This window comes from Cyclopterus lumpus, chromosome 3 (genome assembly GCF_009769545.1).
Source record: "Cyclopterus lumpus isolate fCycLum1 chromosome 3, fCycLum1.pri, whole genome shotgun sequence".
NCBI classification, from domain to species: domain Eukaryota; kingdom Metazoa; phylum Chordata; class Actinopteri; order Perciformes; family Cyclopteridae; genus Cyclopterus; species Cyclopterus lumpus.
The window spans coordinates 8,488,745-8,511,174 of NC_046968.1; the positions used below are offsets into that span (position 1 = coordinate 8,488,745).

General features: G+C 45.1%; 1 protein-coding gene across 1 annotated transcript in view; it reads left to right on the top strand.

Annotated features, from left to right (window-relative positions):
* The window catches only part of ccdc102a (coiled-coil domain containing 102A), a 49,117-nt gene extending 26,958 nt beyond the window's left edge, over positions 1-22,159 (top strand). The window contains exons 4-10 of the mRNA XM_034529621.1: positions 3,918-4,159; positions 5,189-5,297; positions 8,493-8,609; positions 8,696-8,905; positions 15,151-15,321; positions 15,757-15,860; positions 21,797-22,159. Coding sequence (XP_034385512.1) covers positions 3,918-4,159; positions 5,189-5,297; positions 8,493-8,609; positions 8,696-8,905; positions 15,151-15,321; positions 15,757-15,860; positions 21,797-21,926 — 1,083 coding nt within the window. The 3' untranslated portion in view covers positions 21,927-22,159. The remainder of the gene's footprint in view (positions 1-3,917; positions 4,160-5,188; positions 5,298-8,492; positions 8,610-8,695; positions 8,906-15,150; positions 15,322-15,756; positions 15,861-21,796) is intronic.
* Positions 22,160-22,430: the final 271 nt, after the last annotated feature.

Consider the following 22,430-nt stretch of genomic DNA (forward strand, 5'->3'; position numbering starts at 1 on the left):
CGCCATACATGAGATATCCTCTAGGAGTTGAGAATTAAAGTGGCACCAGACCTTTTCACGAATTTGGCCAAACAATTGTCGCGATATCTAGCGGATTCTTTTTGCAAATGAATTTCGCTCAGAATCCTGGTGTCGGGACGCGGAGAGAGAGAGTCTGTAACTGTGCAAAAGCGTGATTTAGAACATGCTGGAATATTTACATGACATGATTGTATATATGTATATGTATATATATATATATATATATATATATATATATATGTATATGTATATATATATATATATATATATATATATATATGTATATATACAGTATATATATGATCTCTCCAGCATGTTCTGGGTCTACTTCCGTGGTCTCCAACCAGTTGGACGTATCCAGAGACTGGATATAAAGACATGGACGTAGTCATCGTGACAATCGGACCCTGCTGATCAGTAGAGAATGCAAGTTTTATGACACTTCACGCAGAACCGCGGGCTGCTGCCTGGACGTGACTGGAAAACCTCTTAAGGGAGGTGTGCACAAGGCGTCCTGATTGAACCATTTCAGCTGGCCCCGTTTTAATGCGAAGGAGCATCCAGATGTCTGAGCTCCTAAGCCCAGCCACGCTACGGAGGAAGCTCATTTCGTCCGCTTGATTCCACGATCTCATTCACACACCTCATTTACACATTTCAGTCACTTTTGGTTACTATCTGACTATATTATTATGAATAACATGATACACCTGTTGCATTTCTTAAATATCAGGGTTATCGTCAATACCAGCAGATAGCAACGGCCCTAATCCCATCGGACAACACTGCCTTGACCAACTCTGATGTCTACATCAGTTGTGGGCCCCTCTGTTTCTTTGCAATTGCATACTGCCTTATCACACGCACACATACATACACACACACACACACACACACACACACACACACACACACACACACACACACACATACGTGAGCTGTCACCTCATAAAGGAGCCTGTGCATCAGTGAATAAAAATCACTGTCACTGCCGACCAGACTTGACCTTCAGCTAGCTCAGGAGGGGGGTTTCCATGGTAACACACACACGCACACACACACACACACACACACACACACACACACACACACACACACACACACACAAACACACTTACACACTGGGACAGAGAAATAAACACTGAGGCTGCAGCCTTCTAAATATGCCCTGATAGTGTGGCTAACTGGTACCCACCCACAGCACAGCCTCATTTCCCGTCTTGGTCCATTGTTCTGGTTCTCACACACCCTGAGTACTTACACATGTGGCACAGAATAGGGGTCTGGCTCACCGACATCCGTTACGTGCTGGGTCCCTCTGGTGGGGAGGGCCTGTAATGACAGCAGCAGGATCGCAGCTCTGTCTCGCCTTTTCAATGCCACTCCTGTCATGTGGAGGCATTAACTGTGAGGTCTGTACGGTCTAGGCTTCGGATTTCTCTCGCATCGGGAGCCGATCAACCAGACCACATGGCCGAGGTGGCCTGGCTAACGTTGAGTTCGGATGTGACTGAGGTGTGGACACAATGTGGAAACAATGCAGACATTTATCCAACGTAGGTCATCAGAGTTCCTCCCCAAAGCTGGAGCAAAGAGAAGAGAGGAGGGAAACCGGGGCAGAAGAACAGGTGAGACCTGCTGCTTGAGTCCTGTTCAGGAAGTGACCTTCGGGTCTGAAAAGTGACTGTGGCTCAGTGGTGATCAGGATCATCCTTCAATCAGAGGATCGGCAGTTCGATCCCCGGCTCCGCTATCCCATGTCGATGTGTCCTTGGGAAAGACACTTAACCCCTAATTGCTCCTGTAGCTGTGCCTACGGTGTATGAATTGTAAGTCGCTTTGGATAATAGCGTCAGCTAAATGTAATATAATGTAAAAAGTGAAGCCAGTGCTGAAGTGCCTTAAACTTCTCTAATGGCCATCGGGGCGACTCCTCTGAGTTGGAATCTTATTGTATAGAAATCTATGAGAAAATGACTCAGTAAAAATTGTAGACATGAGTTTATGGTCTCAATCTCTAGTTCCAAGTCTTCTTCAATACAGCATAATGTTCATTTAGTAAATGATGGTCCATTTAGAGTCAAACAGACCATAAGGCAGACTCTGTTTTAGGGCGGGGCTACCTTGAGATTGACAGGTCACAGCGTTGTCCGTTCTGGGAGTTGTCTTCAAAAATGAAACTTTCACAGTGTGTTTTCAGCTCATGAAAGTTACTTGTAACATTTTGGCCTCTTAAGAATGGCTCATTCAGTGTTTGGTTGTACTCGGCTTCACCCTCTCATGTCACTTCCGCTTTATTATGAATCCCACTGCTCTTCCCCCCCCCCCCCCCCATGCAGCATTCAACTACCAGGACTATGTCCACTTCCTATGTACAGTCTTTAAATTTGATACAAAATAAAACTTTCAAATGACATGGTCCTTTTAGTGTGAAGAATTTACGGTAACATGTGTTTCTCACCAAGTTAGCGGAGCTTTGTTAGCGACTGTAAAACAAGTCCACCAATACTGCAGGAAGAAGAGGGAGCAGCAACAATAACACCAGACTTTTATTGTGTAGATTCCATAGGAAATACATTCTACCGTTTTACAGCGGCTTCTTATTACAAATCTCCATCCGATCACAAATGCCTAAATAAAAAAAACAGCGTCAACCACGTCCTCTGATATTTCTGAGGAACTCTTAAAGGCATCATGATGGTTCATGTTGAGAAAACCTCGCAGCCTAATGCAGCCTCTGGGAGAACCAGACCTCGCATGTAACATCTGGCACATGCTGTGAAGGATGAAGGGTGGTAGATTTATTACTTGAGGAGAGGACAGGCTCTACGTTTCCAATTCAATATCTGAAAAGGCCGTTAAATACAACGAGATGTGAAAATGTTGTGGTAGGAAGAACCCGCCAAAGGGTTTTATAGGGTTCTCGTTGACTTCGGGGGGGGAGTGGAAACCAGCGAGGACAAAAGAGAGGAATATTGATGCGAAGGTGGCCCGTGTTTCTGACAACCCCTTCAAAATCAGGGCTCTCCATATGAGTCAGTACGTGAGGTAAAAGGTAGTTTGGAATGAGACTCATACATAACTTGAAACCATAAGGAAGCTTTTCATCCCGGCTGATGACTTTTCAGGAGTTATGGAATGTGAGGAGGTTAGGAGGTCTATGGAGTTGGAAACTGCTAATACACACACACACACACACGCGGCCAGTGGCAATTCAGAATATACTGGAATATAACGCAGCATGGGTCTCAGGCATTCTTAAAACATTTTTTAAATATTTATTCTAGTGTGGATGATCTTCTCTCATCCCTACTCCTCCCTCTTCTTTGTCTTTTGCTTGTGGCACCTAAAGTTGTAATGTAATGAGAAAAAATTCAGCATATTTCCTGAAAAATAAATCTTACCTGTCCTGTAGTCTGCTGTGCATGCATTATGCAATGCTGATATTGTAGCGTTCCAAATCAGACCGAGGCCATAACACTTCATCACGGCTGACGGACGCCTTTCGTTTTTTTAATTCTGTCGTTTCGCTGATTTGTGGCTGTGTTAGAGCAGCTTTATGGATCCATAATGTCCCTGGATATTGGTGGGGACATGTCCCGTCACATTAACACTCATCTTGTGGACTATTATCTCACACATAATCTATTTATACTTTCACACAGTGAACTTTTGCAAATCTCCTCGACAATATTTTGCATATTTCTGCACAAAACTACAACTTCTAAAACTGTTCAGCTCTGTCATTTCTTTCTTAATTAAGCTGTGCTCATCTAGAACTAGACCGCTTGTGTTGCTTGCCCTGTTGGATTTAGTTGTAGTGACCTCCCCTTGATACCTGAGTTTCAATGCTATACCGGTATGAAGCACGCCCCTCATATCGTTTTCTCTGTCAGGACTTCGAGGTGCTGGACTCGGTCCTGCGCTCCAGGGCCCCGGACGGTGACACTCAGGAGGTGTGGGAAAGCCGAGGCGGCGCTAACCCGTCCCCCTCGCGGCCATCCTCCGGCCTGAGCCGGCAGGAGCGCAGCAGGCAGCTGTGGGAGGACATCGGCACGGTGGAGGAAGACTCCAGCAAACTCAACGCCTTGCAGCTCCGCCTGGACGAGTCCCAGAAAGTCCTGCTGAAAGAGAGAGAGTAAGAGGGACAGAAAACCCAGATGGGAAATGTGCAACCATCTCTAGTTAATAGTTATTTGGCAGATTCATATTTAACCCTACGAAACATCATTTCACATTTGTGTTTACAGGTTGGGGAGGGTCTAACAAAAAAAGGCTATTAGTTGCATTATGGGAAGATGACCCAGTTGACGTAGGTGCGCCATATACAGCTCTGGTAGGGTAGCGAAATGTCAATCACAAGATAGTTGTGTAAATAAAGACCATAAAGCATACTCTGGAGCAATAATTATTTATTTATTTAATCATGCTGTATTGAAGAAGACTTAAAAGATGCCGTATACGGCTACCTGTCAATCACAGTAATCACCCTAAAGCCCTGCGTTATGGTCTATTTGATTCTAAATGGACCATCACATATGGACTTATTTTTGAGACCAGAGGAGTCGCCCCCTTCTGGTTAGTGGAGAGAATGCTAGAGGTAGACAATTTGACCATTCCTCTTCTTTTTTGGTCTTTTGGGAGTCCGTACAGTATAACGCTTAATATCTGAAATACCCCTTTAAAGAAGAATACAAGACTTAAAAAGGATCTGAATGCTACTTCCACCACTGTTTAAAAGAACAGAAGCATTGGTGGTTCTGCCTTTCAGTTGCTCAGGAGAGGCTCGTCATGCTGTATGGGTTTGCACTTAAAGTGGTGTCTCCTTTATTACCTTGTTGAGAGTGTAACCAACCTGTAAGGACCAGGGTAACCCCACCACTGCTTATTCTACACTCAATCAAAGTAATGGCCTTCTCCGCTGACAGGAAGTGCCCCCTACACTTTTTTCCCTTCATTTCCTGTGTGAGACCTTTTCAGCCACGAGAATGCCGACAAAGCACTAAAACATGAGGGCCATGTGGGAGTGCGCGGTGGTTTTGGAAAGGAGTTGATAGATGGTGCAACAAGACGTTTGCTGACTGAAATAATAACCCGCTCAGGCTCGAGAGCAGCATGATTGAGTGTGTCATGTCTGTGTGTGTCGTTCCCCCCCCCCCCCCTCCAGAGACAAGCTGGCGCTGAGCAAGAGCATCGAGAGGCTGGAGGCCGAACTCACTCAGTGGAAATTGAAATACGAGGAGCTCAGCAAGACCAAACAGGAGACCCTCAAACAGGTGAGAGCGTACGCGTCGATCTCCTCCTTTACTGAACGCAGACAGACCTGTTGGAGCAGGATGCAACCGTCCTCTACTTTCTGTACTCATTCAACTTTGTGTGCGACTGACTGCAGGAGAAAAAACCCACCCCACATGGTGATACACATCTGCTGCATGGTCCTCTGTCAATCGCCTCTCCGTAGCAGGTTTTTCCGTGTTTAAAATACCTGCACATACGCTCTAATTCTGGTGGAAGAGGGATAAAAGAGTGAAACACCTCGGCATCCTGCCCATGGATCGAGGCTCACTCCTTCAGCTCCTTGGTCTTGCTTCTGCTCAGCTGCAGATGGTTCGATTCCGCAAGACAAAAGTCCCGCCAGCCCGCCGATGACATGCAGAATGCATTTAGCTCAAAAGCACCGCCGTGCCTCGGAGCCGAGCTGCTAGCTGGCACTGACCAGATACCGTTTATTCTTGACATTTGTTTTGCAATTCGAGGCCACAGAAACCTTTAATGTTGGAGAGAGGCGGTTTTCATCCGTCTGGATGGGGTTTTTTGTTTCGGGTGTGGTCGAACTTTATTGGTCTCAGGGATTTGGAGCGCGTTTCCTAAACAAATCTGAACCAAAAATGTGAAGCTGTAGCTGGCAGCTCATTCGACACAAGGGCCTGCATGTCAGTGCCTTCTTACCGCACTCCTCTGGCTGCCAGGAATCATGCAGCACAGAAATAAGTGCTCCAGATGTGCACGGTTCTCTGAGGATCAGCGCAAGAACCGCAGCTTTAAGATTTTGGTACTTTAAATTTTTTTGGCACGAAAAATCAATTCATGAGTGAATTAGTCTGCTGTCATCCGAATAAATTACACATTATCCCACTGGACTCTGCAATAAGTCAAACTAATTTAATATAGCCAACAAATTCGACCATTCATCATTAAATTGGCTTTTGATGCCATTTTATAACGCCACAATATCAATATGAAATTATTATTATTAGTCCGTCTCCATTGCAATCATAGATGGTCCTTCTTTATTCCAGTAACAGTAGGACCATCAGGTAATTATTATCCGTCCACAGTCCTTGTCTTTAGCAGGTCTTTTAATTCCGCTGCTGACTCTGTTTAAAAAAAATGACAGACCTTTCTTTATGGATCTCCGAAAGCAGGCCTTTAATATGTAGGAAATATGGGGCAGGACGCGGGGGATGATATTGGGGCGTCAATAACACCATGTGGGATGCCAAATATCATTCGGTATTCTCGAGTTTCATTCCATATACCACATTTGAGGTAACAGAACTCAACAGAATACAGTAGCACGTAGAAGGATGCGTCTATGTTTATACAGTAGGATAGTGTAGTACATCTGCAGATACACAGTAGTATTACAACAAATAATACTGTCACCTGCTGCACATGGACAAAAATAGATTATCTTTCTATTCCTTCTTCATATATGTTCTTGGGTGTCAGAGGAGCCGAGGACTCAAGGCCCCTAGGCACAAACATGGCCGATGTTCTGGCAGTGTTCCACCACTCGGGGGCAGTCCAGACCTGCAAAGGGGAGAGACACAGGGGAAAGAAAAAAGGGACACGTGTCGAACGACCGATTCATAAAAGAGGCATGGGGGAGAGAAAAGGAAGGCAAAACATATGAGAGATGTGTAGATGAGGTTTGTGAAGATAAGCGGGGTTAGGGGAGATGGAGATCAAACGCGGGATGGGGCGAAGTGCCGGAAGGTGGAGAGGAGGCAGATGAGACACGGGCAGAGATAAGATAAGGACAAGGAGGGATGAAAAGGGATGCCAAAGGAGGCCGGGTCACCCTTATCTACACGCTTGTTGCTCCAGAAATGGCTTCCTTTTTTGAAGACGGGAACAGGAGCGTGACAAACGTGGAGATGGTGCTAAATGTCAAGCTGTTGCAAAATTTGGAAGGAGAGTTGTTGTTGAGACGTGGAATGACCGTACCGAGCCCTCACTGTGTTTCTGGTTTCACAACGAGCGATGGGAAAAGGTTTGCGTGATTGAATCTTAGCTTCTTCTAAGTGCGTGTCGCCGAGCTGAACAGACCCATAACACAGGGACAAAAAGATGCAAACAAAGATTTATTCCATAAGCAATGGATCACAAAGTATGAAAAATAAAAAGCAACGGTTCGGGCTAAGGACCGTGGTTCTGTTTCTGCCTATCAGCCTTGTTTAAAGCTTGGATTAATGCGAGTAAAGAAAGAGCTGCTTTTCCCCGTCACTGTTTTAATCTGTCGGTTAATCTGATCGGTCATGAATTGTACATCAAACATACTTGCAGCATTACATTTGCAGCATCTAAGATTAATAATGTTGTACTTTGCAGCTTTAGTCAAAGGAAGGAGAATTTCTAGCTAGTTTATTACTGTTGGATTCTAATGGCCCCGTTAGTGTCCTCTCAAACACATTGAAGGGTAACTTTGGTCTTTTTATACCTGGAGCCTATTTTCCCAAGTTGTTATGTCTAAGTGCCAAATAAGGGACAACATTTTTTTTAAACCGGTCCAGTATTGAAGGAAAACTCTGCAGACGGCAGCTACTAAACCGTTCATGTACGTTCCACTAAAAGTGCTCGTTCTTGTCGGTGACAGACCCAGACTGTTATTATTAAGTTATGAGTGTGTGAGGACATTATGGAAAGAACCCTCCAGAGAAAAACAAGCTTTGTCTTTACCCAATGCTTGATCAGGTCGTGTTATTGTTGTGCGTCTCGCTCTGAGAAGTCTCGCTCTGAAATGTCGCGTCCGCGTTGGTGAAATCGGCTCAATATTCAGCCACGACGCTTCAAATCTTCCACTAAGCTGTCTGTACTGCAACGCAACACACTCTTGACAACAACGGCAACATCCTCTCTCCACCTCTCACTCACGGTGGCAACAAGTCACACGACACGGTAACAAACAGACCGTGGGCTCCTTTTCCATAGTGTTGTTGACAGTCTGAGCCCGCCAGTGGCAAAAACGTGCACTCTTATTGGACGCTCATTGACGTGGGGTGGTTGCCCCGAGCGATTACACTGCAACCTTCCGTCTGCAGTGTTCAATTAAAAAAAGTGTCTGTCTTCATTAGTCACTTGGGGAAAGATAAAGAAGTTACCCTTCGACAATAAAAGGCTAGATAAAAACCTAACCCCATGTGTTTCTGCCCGCCCCGCCCCCCCTCTCTCTTCCTTACACCATCTAGCTGAACCTGCTGAAGGAAATGCACCAGGACGAACTGGGCCGCATATCTGAAGACTTGGAGGACGAACTGGGAGCCCGGACCAGTATGGACAAGAAGCTGGCTGAGCTGCGATCCGAGGTGAGGGGACATAAACCATCTCTTCCCCGTGCGCCGGCTCTGCGGAATCGCTGTGTGAAAAGAGCTTATGTGTATCTCTCCGTCAGATGGAGAGGCTGCAGGTGGAGAACGCCGCGGAGTGGGGGCGCAGGGAGCGCTTGGAGACGGATAAACTCGCCCTGGAGAGGGACAACAAGAAGCTGAGAGCGCAGGCCGAAGACCTGGAGGAGCAGCTGGCCAAGAAGCGCCGGCAGGCCGCCTCCGCCCTCGACACCGACCTCAAGGCCATCCAGAGCGAGCTGTTCGAGAGGAACAAGGTGGGCACGACCATCCTTCTTTTTTATTGATGCCCCAGTGCTCGTTAGGTCTTGAAACTATTCAGTCGTGGAAGGAAAAATTCCACTTTATTACAACTCGGGTCTTATTTTTTATAGTTTTGCCCGTCTTTTCTAGTGGCTGTCATGACAACATTACAGTTATAATAAACCTACACCGACACTGATGAGATCTCTGTGAATGCGAGGAGATTGTGCCTTGACCTTGCCTTGCTTGAAACTCTGTCAGCAGTGTGTGTGTGTGTTTGTGTGTGTGTGTTTTCTTGAGAAAAGAGAAAGAGAGAGATTGATTGTGTTTTGTGTATAGTGTTGAAACCATGGTATTGATCCGGAAGAGAAGGAGAAATAGGGCAAGCGATTAAGACACTGGACACATACACACACACACACACATACACACACACACACACACACACAAACACACACACAGGTTGATTGATAGTAGAATCATCTTCAACCCCAGCCAGGGCTTTGGGCATCACTACCATCGCACAGATTGATGTTCACTGTCAAACTGCAAACACACTGTTGTGCATACACAAACACACACACACAGTGTCGGCTGGTCATGGATGAAACGTATCGGTTTGTGCGTGTGAGCTCTTCAACTCCTGCCCCGATACATGGCGTTGGGGTCCCCCTTTGTGTTGCAAAGGCTAAAGAGCACACCACACAACACACACACACACACACACACACACACACACACACACCACATCGGTGTGAAAATATTTTCAGGGGATGTTGATGTTAAATTTAGTCCTCGGATTTAGTCTTTGGATGAGAAATTGGTCGACTATGGCGTGAGAGAATCGGAGTAGACTAAGAATGGGCAGATAATCCACACTATATTATACTTTATAGTAGTAATAAAATACCTGGAGATTCAATGAAATGTCAGCAGCTGTCCTGTTATGATATCCTTGGCCACCAGGTGGGGTGGTTTACCCAACATGCACCTCTCTGGCAGGATGAAGACTTCGGGGAGGCCACTTTCAGTCTTTCTGTGGGCCGGCTGCACCAGCAGAGATGTGTGCTTAAGTGTCGGTCAATGTACTGGCCTCCATTACCAGGGTTATTTATGAAGCTCTCGGGTTTATTTGATGCTGCAGTTAGCAACGCACACTCACACACTCAATGCTAACCTTTCAGAGAGAGAGAGAGAGAGAGACTATTCCAAACATAAGTTTGAGCAGAAACACAGCTGGGTGAATTAACTCACTTTCTTAGAGGGTGAGTAAGGTGAAGAAGAGGAGGATCAAAGAGGAGAGAATGGGAGATGAAGAGAGGACAAAGATAAAGAAAGAACAAAGAAACTAACGACCCCCCCACCCCACAAAAAAACAACAACACCCAGGAGAAGTGCTGATATAGGGCTGCATTATGAACCAGCATGGCTGAACCCGGTGAGAAATAAATAAATAACGTGAATTAGTGACGTGGCTCTACCGATGAGCCCTACTTTTTCCCTCCTTACATTGTCAATTAAGGTGTATGCATGACACAAGCTTGTTGTGTTTCGTGGGTTGTTGTTCCGCCTCAGGGCAACACATCAGTGCAGTGTGTTCGATCCTGGTCAGCGTGGGTTCTCCGTCCCCCCCCCCCCCCCTGTCCACCCCACAGTCCAAAGACATGCAGCTTATGTTCATTGGGGACTCTAAATGGCCCGTAGGGTGCGGGCGTGAGCGGCTGTCTTTCCCGTACGTGGTGGGACGTGTCGCAGCCCCGGCGACCTCTCCCAGCTGCATCCAGCCTTCGCCCCGTTGGTCAGCTGGGATTGGCTCCGCCTCGCGGTTCCAGATGATGGATGGACTGGATGTCGTAGTAGATCAGCTGCTCAGCAGCTCAATCAAACAGGTGTGCGTCATAATGTTCTGTTAGCAGGGATGGGCTGTTAACATGGATGAGGATAGGTGAGGCAGTTCTGCAGTAAATCACATCATGTTTTATTTTAGGGTGCTCATTGGTATGGAATGAGTGCCACCTCATATGTGCTTTTATATGAGGTTACACTGACATTGTATATGCTTTCATGTCCGTAATCCTTAGTCATGTTTATTCACAACGCTTTTATCAATCTGACCTCTAATATTTTTTTGTCTTCAGTTCTGTCCTATTTACGTCTCCTGTCATTGGCTTCCTCTTCGATTTTTGACCAATCGAGCGGGTGCAGTGCACATAAGTCCCTCCCCCACTGTATTTCTCTGGGCCAGCCCTGATTATAAACCTAATTCTGCTATTTTCCGTGTGTGTGAGTGTGAGTGTGAGTGTGAGTGAGTGTGAGTGTGAGTGTGTGTGTGTGTGTGTGTGTGTGTGTGTGTGTGTGTGTGTGTGTGTGTGTGTGCGTGAGTGTGTGAGTGTGAGTGTGTGTGTGTGTGTGTGTGTGTGTGTGTGACCGTGTACATGCGTGCGCACATGCAAGGAAGAGAGACTTCACTGTCTAAATAAATGCAAAATTCCTTATGGCAAATGGGGGAAGGGAGATTCAATGTGTGTGTATGCAGGAATATGCAAGTGTGTTCCTAATGAGCTGCAGTTATGTACATCTGTTATTTCCACATCTGATTCTGTTTTTCATTGTAATTTTTCTCACATAAAAGTCGATGAATGTGTAGATCTTATTTCCGGGCATAAGCCTGTAGTTTTATTTGTGTGTCTTTGGTTTTTGTGGAACAGATGTAGCAGCAGACTTCAGGGTCTCTCCAGTCAAGGAGAAACATTTAACAGGCATTGTGGCGTAACACACACACACACACACACACACACACACACACACACACACACACACACACACACAGTAACGCACACATAATTGTGCTTTTGTGTGTGAGCATACAGACACAGATTTGGCACAAATACATAAACCCATAATAGAGTTTAAACACACACATGCACTTGGATGAACAAGAGTCTGCGCACACACACACGCACACACGTATATGTACAGAGGCATGGATGCACATATTCACGCTCATAGATCATTCAGTAATCCCTCATGTTTTGCCCCCCTCCCCCCCTCATGCCCTCCCAGACATTCATTATCTGGTCTTGAAATGATGAAACTGAAGGGAATATAGAGGTTCCTGGTCTGAAAGTAGAGACCCCGCTTCATTTCATTTCACCGGGCCTTTTGTCTGGCGGATCACAGGCCAGGCGCAGCATATCATACCATATTTATACCGATTGGTGTTGTGGGATATATCTGTATGATATCTAATATTTACTCGAATTGATAGAATAAAAAAGAAATGTGGCTAACTGGCCATCAGTCATGATGGGTTTGGTTTTCTCAAGAAGTAGCTCTTTTCTTGGTGTCCCATTTCTCAGGAAAGTGGATATTTTGGGATGTCCTGTTGACCGAGAGAAGAGTCTCAAACAAACCTGTAGGGAAACTGGTGAAGCGACCCAGAAAAATAGAGAAAGAAGATGGGGGTCGGGAGGGGAATAAATTAGTTAAAACTAGGGATGTCACAAGTCGATGCCAAAATGCCAAAATGTACGTACTTGTTTTTCTACAGTACCGTACGCACGTATGTATACTGAAGACTGAACCGGGCGCTGATGCGTTAAAATCCAAAAGATTGCAGTTAACTCATTATCGCCTAATCACAATGAGAGAGCTATATGTTAAACTCTATTTATCCTATTGTATATTTAATTCATGTTATTATTATTTTTCATTTTGAGCACATTGTGCCTCCTTACACACTAATAATCTTTTTTTTCCTTATTAATTTATCTCTCTAGATATTTAGTTTACAATTAATTCCCCCCCCCCCATCATATATTAAAATGTAATTAGATTAATTAATTCAAAAATATATTTTGTTGTAATCCAACTCTCATTTAAATTAGTTTTAATGAAAAAAATTAGAATTATTATTAAAAGGGAATTAATGTAAAAATACTTCTTTAACATTGTATTTCTGGTGTGCGTAATGTATTTCCATACATTACGCACACCAGAAATTGTGATTTGATTGAATGATTTTATTTCAATGTTGGCAGCCACAGACTAATATAGTGGACACGGTGAATGGTTGCCTTTTCTACTTGATAGATGACACATGCGGCTCATAGATTATCAAAAGATCATAGATTATTTTCAGTCAACCAATGAGTAACCAAACAGCTGATGGTGATTTCAGTACCGGGATATATGAAATGAATAGTTCTAAAATTGTGAACTATTCTTGAAAAGGAAAAGGCGGGTGACATTCTGAACACCCGTGACGGCACCAAAGCACTCCTTTGAGTAACGTTTGATAAGAAAAACAAACTACAGTCACTACTGTCTTGAAGGGAATTACTGAGCCCTTTTTTTAGGAAGTCAGAAAGTAGAGAGAGAGACGGAATAAATAAGAGAGATATGGAATAATGCCAGACTTGTCCTTTTCATGCATGGCTTGTCTTTCTCCAGTTGGCCAAAGCATAACATGTCATGTAATCTCCTTCCTTTTTCTTTCATGTGCAGGCTGCTCTCTCTGTCTCTCGTCTTTGTTCTCATGCTTACCTTTTATTCTCCTATGAAATACCACCCCACCAATTACTACCCCCCCCCCTCCGCTCTCTGTCTCCTCATCCCCTCATCCCTGTCTCAAGACCCTCCCCCCCCTTCCCACCTTTAATTATTCCCCTCTGCATCACACCACTGCTCTCTTTGTTTGATCTGGCTCTGGGGTTACAGTATTTGTGTGGCATTTATTAGCTGGATGTTCAGTGTGTGTGTGTGTGTGTGTGTAGTGGGGGGGGGGAGGGTTTATGTCCTAGCTCTTAAAGAATTCTATTTGATTTTCTAATCGAATGCAAAAGAAAACTCAAGATATTAAAGCTAATTATGTCTTGACGGCTAGACGCATCACATATATATATCAGGTAATAAAGATAAAGGGTGGCTCAAACACAGATATCGATAGATAAATAAATAAATAAGTGAAGGGCACTTCCCACTCCTTGATCAGGGCTCTAGGTTTTTTATTGTTCCTGTAGATATCTAATTTCTCTACATCGTATTGTTGCACGGACGTGGAAAGGCTTTCTTGGAAGCGTCTCCGTCTGGGGAGCCATTAAGGCCTCGGACAGCAGAGAGGGAAGCCGAATCAACGCCATCAAAGCACATGGAAGTGCAGTGAGTGACAACGGTGCATTATTGATGAGGCCATTAGCTACGCAAGTGCAGACTTTCCCAATCCGAAATACAAAAAACCTGTGGAGTGGAGAGCTCTTTTTGTTGTTGGCTCAAACACGACCGCAACCACGATGACCTGGAACTACATGTTAGCATGCAGACCTGTTTGATTAGAGGCCATTTGCACCCGCGTGTGGCTCTCATCAGTGCATCTTGGATGCTGGTATACTGGTGGTTGGGAATAGAGAGCTATTCCCAGCTCCACTCTCCGTACAACACCACAGCTGATTTGGCCAAAGTGCTTCTGTCCTCACCGACTCCAGCCTCATTACTCTTGAATACGCGAAGCACTCAGATTCGTCCACCAGACTATTTTGTGTTTATTGGCCCTATACAAAGCCAGCGTACCAACTGCACTGTTGGCCAGCAGAAGACTCAATTATGGTCTGAAGTCTGAAGATAAACACATTGATTGAATTCATATTGGATTATAAGGTGTTTGGAGTATTTATTATAGCCTGACCAATACATTGCAAGGGCCAATGTTATGGGCAGATTTTAGTTCATATTATTTATTTTCAAGCACATAAGTCTGAGGCAGTTGACCCCAGTTGAGAGCACTGCCACATGGACATATGGATATATACAATTCCAGGAAACAATACAAAATTTATTTAACACCTACTCCATTTTCTTTTCACGATAGCAAGTTGTATACAGGAATTTTTACTATTATTGTATTCTGCTCACATCTGAAGTGATAATTGCAACAGTTATTTTCTTTCCTGAGAAGATCGTGTAATTTGTTCTTTTCAAGAAACAAAGGCAATAAGTCGATGACAATGCCTTGCCGTCCTCACCTCAACTAGACTACAACTACCAGCCAACCTCAGGCCTTCACGTTGATCTCAGTTGTCTTGAATATAAGTCCCAGTGAAACAAAAATCAGAGCGTCAGATCAATAACCGTTTGGTACTTTTACTAAAACAATAAACCGATGATAGAACCGATGGATATATTTGTAGTAAATGAGACAGAAGAGCCGTTTGACCAGAGTCAGCTCTGCGTCTAAACCTGTCTCCTTTGTCTGTATCCTCAGGAGCTCGGCGACCTTCGCCATGTTCACGCCAAGCTGAAGAAGCAGTTCCAGGAGAAGATGGTGGAGCTCGCCCACGCCAACCGGCGGGTGGAGAGCCACGAGGCCGAGGTCAAGAAGCTGCGACTGAGGGTGGAGGAGCTCAAGAAGGAGTTGGGACAGGCAGAGGACGAGGTAGGACCACGGCTGCGCATGTAGTCGTAGCTTCAGAGGAAGCCGTCATTCTGACTATTGCACCAATCCCAATCTCCGCCAATCATTCCAACCAACCAACAGCAAAAGACAAAAAACAGGTCTCTTCTGATTACGACAGGAAGTAAACAGGAAGTAGCCCCTTTGGACCAGATAGCGTTCGCTAACTGTATCGGGATGGGGCAACCAGCTGGCTGACTAAGCTAAGCCAGTTAGCAAACTACATATTCATCTTCAGCCATAACAAACATGTATTCCTCATAGTCTCATATGTAGCGTGATTCTACTTCCTCCGAGACTACAGACACAAAAAAATATATCACTTGTGTGTGTTACCCTTCACACGACCCAGAAGCCATCAACCTCAATTAATCATTTAAGTGCCTGTTACAAATATGTGTGTTTCTGTGTATCCAGTTGGATGAGTCCCATAACCAGACCAGGAAGCTGCAGAGGTCTCTGGACGAGCAGGTGGAGCAGACGGAGAACATGCAGGTGCAATTGGAACACTTACAGTCAAGGTAAGACACACACACAAGTGCACACACACACACACACACACAGACACGCATGCACAGTAAGTGCAGAACAGATTTTGGGTGAATGTGCCAAGGACCTCATCAGACAGTGTTTTTTCTGAGAGGCTTTGACGATCAATTTTGCGCACAAACACGTTGCTTCAGCGTGAGTAACACTCATATCACGTTTGATGTCACTTCCTGCATCGCACCCCGGCTGCAACGAAGGCAAAGGTAAACACACGGTGCCGACACGATGCCTGGCTGCAGTGCGTCAGTGTGAAGCCATGCAGGGTCAGCCGGTTGAGTGATTTTCAATTGATCGAGTGAAGAAGAAATTAAATAAATCTGATGAGCAGCATCATCACTCCCACTTCTAATGGGAGCCGTATTGCTCCCGGTAAGTGCCAGAGACATCAATCATCTCAGTGTTAATATTTGCTGTATGTTTACTAGTCTCATCAATGTGCTGTAATGTGACGTGTGGTGCCTTTGATGTATCTTTTACAAACTGCCTACCAGCAGGCAATATTACAGTTGGTATTACATCATGGACCCATGCTCGGGGCTCGTTTCAACATGGTCTGTTTTAATCACAAAAACCAGACAAGGAGCCGTGCGGCAACTGGAATTCTGAGACAGTTAGGCCCCATTTACACCTGGTACGAACATGTGATGTGTATCTGGATTATGACATCCAACCCACGGGTCTTTATTTACACCTGGTATTAAAATTCATAGTTAGTAATTAGATCAGCAGGACTGGATGACTTGTCAACAAGGTAAGACTTGCTAGCTAACGTTTCTGCTAGATGTAACTGGCGTACTTGAGTTGGGTTAAGTAGCCTTTCAATTTTTTGTAGGGAAAAAAAAGCTGATCTTTTCTGTACTCTAGGTTTCCAGCACCATAAAATAGTCTACACTAGTATCTTATGATCAAACTTCATAAAGACATTGGGAGATCTTAGAAAAAGGCTTATTCCTAAATGGAATATTTGTTCTCTAAGGATGAGTGGTGCCACGTTTAGCAGCGCTCACACTCCTAAACTCGCCCAGGCAACCATGAAGGCACCTACTCAAAACACGCCATGTTCAGGTGTGTGTGTGTGTGTGTGTTTGTTTGTGTTTGTTTGTGTGACGGGATGCTGACGGCCCACTTGTAGCTGCTAGGCTCACTTGTGAGCCTCAGCACTCACTTCTCTTACTATTCAGAGATTAGCTTCATCAGATCCTTGTGTGTGTGTGTGTGTGTGTGTGTGTGTGTGCACGTTCAGTTTCCCTCTCCCACTCTATCAGCTTTGCACAGTCCTCAGCTCTTTGCTCTCTGCCTCTCCCTCAGCATTCTTTCCATTTTCTCCACGTCTTTGCTATCGTCCCCTCGACAGCCAATCACAGAGCTCTCAGTCGTGGGTTACCCTAGTAACAGAGAGCTCTGTTGCGTTGCTTTGCTCTGTGGAGAATTGACGGACCTGTCGGCATGGTAACGGCTTCAGGAACTGACACAAATCTGTGTGTGTTCTTGTAGAGGGGTGTAATTTAAGAGACTACTCGACTAGTGTGTGTGTATGTGTGTGTGTGTGAGTGTGTATGTGTGTGTGTGTGTTCATATTGATGGATGGCTCTGTTCTGATACGTCACCTTGTCCCGTCAGTGCGTTTTACACCATGTGCCACTGACACATGTTAGCATTCACGTGTGTGTGTGTGTGTGTGTGTGTGTGTGTGTGTGTGTGTGTGTGTGTGTGTGTGTGTGTGTGCGTGCGTGCTGTGACAACCTCTCGTAGCTGCTAGGCTCACTCTGAGCCGAAATGCATTGTGAAATGAAATTAAGGGACCTTTTTAATTCCTTCAAAGATCCTCACTTAACATTACCAGGAAGTCCTGGGTGGAAACGCGTCTCTAGTCAGTGTTCCAGAAGGCCCTTCGAGCAAAGCTTGGGTATTCGAAAAGTGCGAGCCCCAGGAAATAATGGGTTTCAGTGTCATGTCCGAGTTTTTATACAAAAGCCTGTGTTGTGCGTGGAGTCTGAGAGTTGTGGGCCTCATGATAGTTTGAGACAGTGCAAAGATAAATTGAATGTAGCAAAGTACATTTCCACGGTTAGCGTGTTAGACTAGTACAGTAAGCGGGCCTCTTTTGTGGAGCACAAGCCAGAGGAGGTTTAATAAAAGTAGAGGGAGGAGCACCACACAACGAATAAGCTACATTAGCTTTCTCCGCCATGGAACCGGGCACTCGAATCCCTTAAAGCAACGTGAAGACAGTTGGCTGGTGGTCAACGTCGCCAATCCGCACGTCAAAGTTCACACAACTTGACGTCAACTCGAACAATTTTTGTCGCTGGCTGCGCCCTGCCGGACAGACACAGCTGTCCGTTGGGGGAGCACTAAAACAGTTTGGCAACCACAAAGTCCACAACACACACACACACACAAACACACACTCTGCGTTTCAATCAGCGGTTGCTCGAGTTTCCATCTGTGGAAAATGATCTGCTGCATCGTGGCCACACTGTCGCTCTTGCAGGTGTTTTGTTTTTTGTTTTTTTCTGAGAAGGGCATCGATCCTCCTCATTGCTCATTGACAGAGTGACCGCAACACAACACAGCTTGAAACAAATGGATGGAGAGCACCTCCTGCCTCTTTCTTCCCCCATCCAGACTCTCTCTCTCTCTCTTGCTCTCTTTCTCGATAGTAATTTGTGTCTGTCACTTCGCTAAGTGTTGGTAGGCTCAATAGAAAAGCTTTTAGCGGCTGGGCTGTTGTTGCGGTCCAAGTGTTTACGATGGTTTATCTACCAGTTGCTCTGACCCTGACCCGGCCTGCCGACTGACAGTTGACGGAGAAAGAGAGAGAGACTGAGGACAAACAAAAAAGGGAGGAGATTATGAGGGAAAGAAGGTGAGAAGAGCAAAAGGTGCTGCGGGGAAGGAAATATCGGGGTTGGAGGAAACAGAAAAAAATGTAAATGAATGAAGAGATGAATCAAAGGAAAGTGAGAGATCTAAGCTTGTGCTGTGGGTACGGTTTGCGGAGTTGTCATGGAGATGGCCCAGTTGCCATCACGCGACCCTGGTGCAGAACTTTGGGCGGATGTGAATGTCCTCCCTAATTGGTCTCCACCCGTCCACTGTCTCCTGGTCGATGGCCTTTGATGGTTTGGGTATTCATAGACAGCTGATAGAGTCCGTTGTGTCCATTCAGTCTCCTGAAAAGGTTTTCTTAGTGTTAAATCCATTCAATACTTTACAACTCTAACACAGCGCATGGCATACGTGCACACTTATAATAACATGATGTTATGTGGAAAGCTGAAACAGACAGAGAATGTACAACTCCCCGTATGTGTTTCCGTTCATGGCCTTTGGGCCCACTTAATAGACTGCGATGCAAATGTGAGATGCAAATCTGTAAGTCTAATATTAAGACTAACAGAATGGGCAGAAAATGGAAAATATCGGTTTCTGAGCCAAGAGGTCAAGACAAAGATAATTTAACAAATGTTAGATCAGTGAACCACTAGTGTTTCAACTAGCATGTGCAATTTACATTTAGTGCAATATATCAGAAATATGCTGAAGCCATGTTCCAGTTTATTTTTGTAAATTTACCCCAAGAGGGCACGGTTCGCCGCTGCGAGGGCGCCCTGAAGAGCACTTTATATTTTTCATCTACCACTTTTGGCGGTTCCCCCACCGCTGAGTCCACTCGTGATTAAAGCTTTCCTCTGAGGCAGCAGCAGCCAGAAGACCTGAACAACAATACATTTGAGTTGTCTGTTTCCATTCTCTTTCCACTTTGTGCAAAGTTATAAGAACACCACTGTGTCTCTGTGCTCTGTCTGTAGCGAAGGCAGGGTCACGTGAGGGACGCATGAATGGATTTCATCAAGACGAGGTTAAAAAGGAGGTGGGATATGTGATTAGCATCTTCAGGAGGCGTTCAAACAGACTTGGATCAGGGAAGACGCCAACTGAAATGCATAAGAGGATTGGAATTGACTGCTCTGCCTCAAACCATCCTGACGATCCGTGTGTTCGAGGAAAAACGAGGCCAGTAAGACAAAAAGAAAGTGATGGGTAGAATCAAGTGTGGCCAAATCTATCTTCCGGGTGTGTTTCATAATAGGCCGAGCTTGCATCTTAGAAAAAAAATCAATAGTCATTGCCTCTTCTTTTTAAAAAAAATCAATTGGAAATGCACACACAGCTCAGGGTGAGATGGAATCTTTTATTTTGTAATTTTGTGGCTCATTTAAATAAACTCTGGCATTTAGATCACATCATTTACCCTGAGGACAAACAAACCCAGAGATATGAAAGATGTCAGCAGTTACCTTGGCTCTAGTCAGTTGGTAAAGTGTATTCTCCATGTATTTATATGATGTGAACGCTAATGCTGAACTACATTCAGTGCTGATTTTTTATACCAAAGGATTGTAGCCTGTAAGCTATTAGAGTGGAACGCCTGCCATAACTCTGGTATTACTTGTGTGCAGTGGTCTCTAGGGATGGCACTGCAGGCTGGATGGTTGGTCGGGTGATCATACCGAAAAACCGAAATTTACAAACTGTTCTTGGTACCCAGAGTCGGAATCCTAATGACTTTAAATCTGGTGGCATCATCGGGCCAAAGACTTGAGTTCATGCTGACGTTGGCATTTAGCTTAAAGCACCACTTTGCCGATGTGCAGCCTCACAGAGCTACCAACAAGGTGTGTTACACTCGGTTTTTCTTTCTTTGTGCGATTAATGTCCACGTCATGTGCATTTCTTAGAACAAGGTCTTTCTGAGCTTTTCGCACCGCAAATAACAGCATCAACCAATCACGTTGTGAAGAACGGACATACAAAGGCAGCGCAGACCAGATCCACTCCGTCCGTTCTTACCCTTCACAATAAAAGCCTGAGACATCTACACTGGGTTACCAGAGGCGAATTTACTCGGAGTATTCTGTTGAAAGGAAACTCTACAAAGTAGCTCCTAGCAGCTCAGGCTGTACAATAATTTACCTCGGAGAGGCGCTGCTCTGGATCCAATCGGATGCTGGTAATTGGTCCTATGACTCCGTGAATCTATTTACATCTTGAGTGCTAGAACTTTGCATTGTTGCCGGTATAAATATTGTTGCCGTTTTCGCATTTTCCTGACGTTAATTCCTTGCGCCTCTGGTGTGTAAAAGACCTTCAAGGGCGTCGTTCCAACTGTAACACAGAGTGGATGTGAGTGGTGAGTGGGTCGACGTACGAGGGGTGTGAGTGGACTGGAGTTCAAGTGAATGTTTTTTTTATTTGAGTTTTTCTTCCTAAGGACAAGCCCCGTCCTAGTGCTGAGGATCAATGAGCAATCAGAAAACCACTGGCACCAGTTTGTTTTGATGATGATGACGGATGACAAACGCTCTCACGCTGTAATCAGTGTTTATCCGTCAATACCAAAACGTTGCCCACAACTTCACAAACAGAAGCTCCAGTTACTCAGAGCCACGAGAGCTTCATGATGATCCAACCAGAACTCTGGGGAAATGTCAGGTGCAAAGCAAACAATAACAGCATTATAAAGGAATATTTATACCTGTAGCTTTAATTATAGAGGTGCATTTATCTTTGGAAACTGAAGAGTCTTGGCCAGTCCGGCCCTGACAGCCGCGAATGTGTGAGTTCGGGGCTCCGGCATCTGGAAGTACAGTTAATGGGGATGTTTCCACTCGAGGAAGAATGGGGACGAAGTTACAGCTCTTCTGGGAGTTGATGTGCTTCGACAGTGGGGAGCCAGAACAGTGGTGTATCCAGAACCGCCGACCTGAGACACTTGTTTCGCAGTACTGTCATATGCTTCAGCATCGTAATGGTAATTTAACCCTCCCCACCTCTCTCTTTCTCTCTCTCTCTCTCTTTCTCTCTCTCTCTCTTTCTCTCCCTCTCCCTCTCTCTCCCTCAGACTGCGGCGGCAGCAGCAGAGTCCTGGTTTGTTTGGGAAGATGCGATCGGCTCGGTTTGGTCCGGAAAACCCGGACGTTCAGACCAGCGACATGGAGGAGGAGGAGGAACTGCAGCTCCAGATACCATGACACACACACACACACACACACGCAGGATATACTTCTACACGGACATCAGAAGTCACATAAAGGACTGCTCCAACAATATGGGAGATATTTTACCCAGCATCGGATCAAAAGGACACTATCACTTTTTATCTCTGCACGTTGGATTCAATTGTTCGGCAATTGATTGTTGGCCATGTTAATGATCAACACTCCGGTTGTCTTTAAAAACAAAAGCAATTTTCGTCCAAGAAAGAGACCGAGAAAAAAACACCGAATTGTTCATCTGGCGTTCAAACATGAAAGAGGTGACGTGATGAAGTCCAGCAGCAATGTGAGAAGAACACATCCTCACGCACAACACCCAGACATTCTCATTCAAAAACAGACACACACATGTTTGGACATACTTGCATATCCAGGCACACAACAACAAGATCAAACCCGGCGGTCGCGTGACAGACATTAACAGGACGTCCGGAGGATCTTTCTTCAACTTCCATCAAACCACTCTAGCAGAGGCCGACG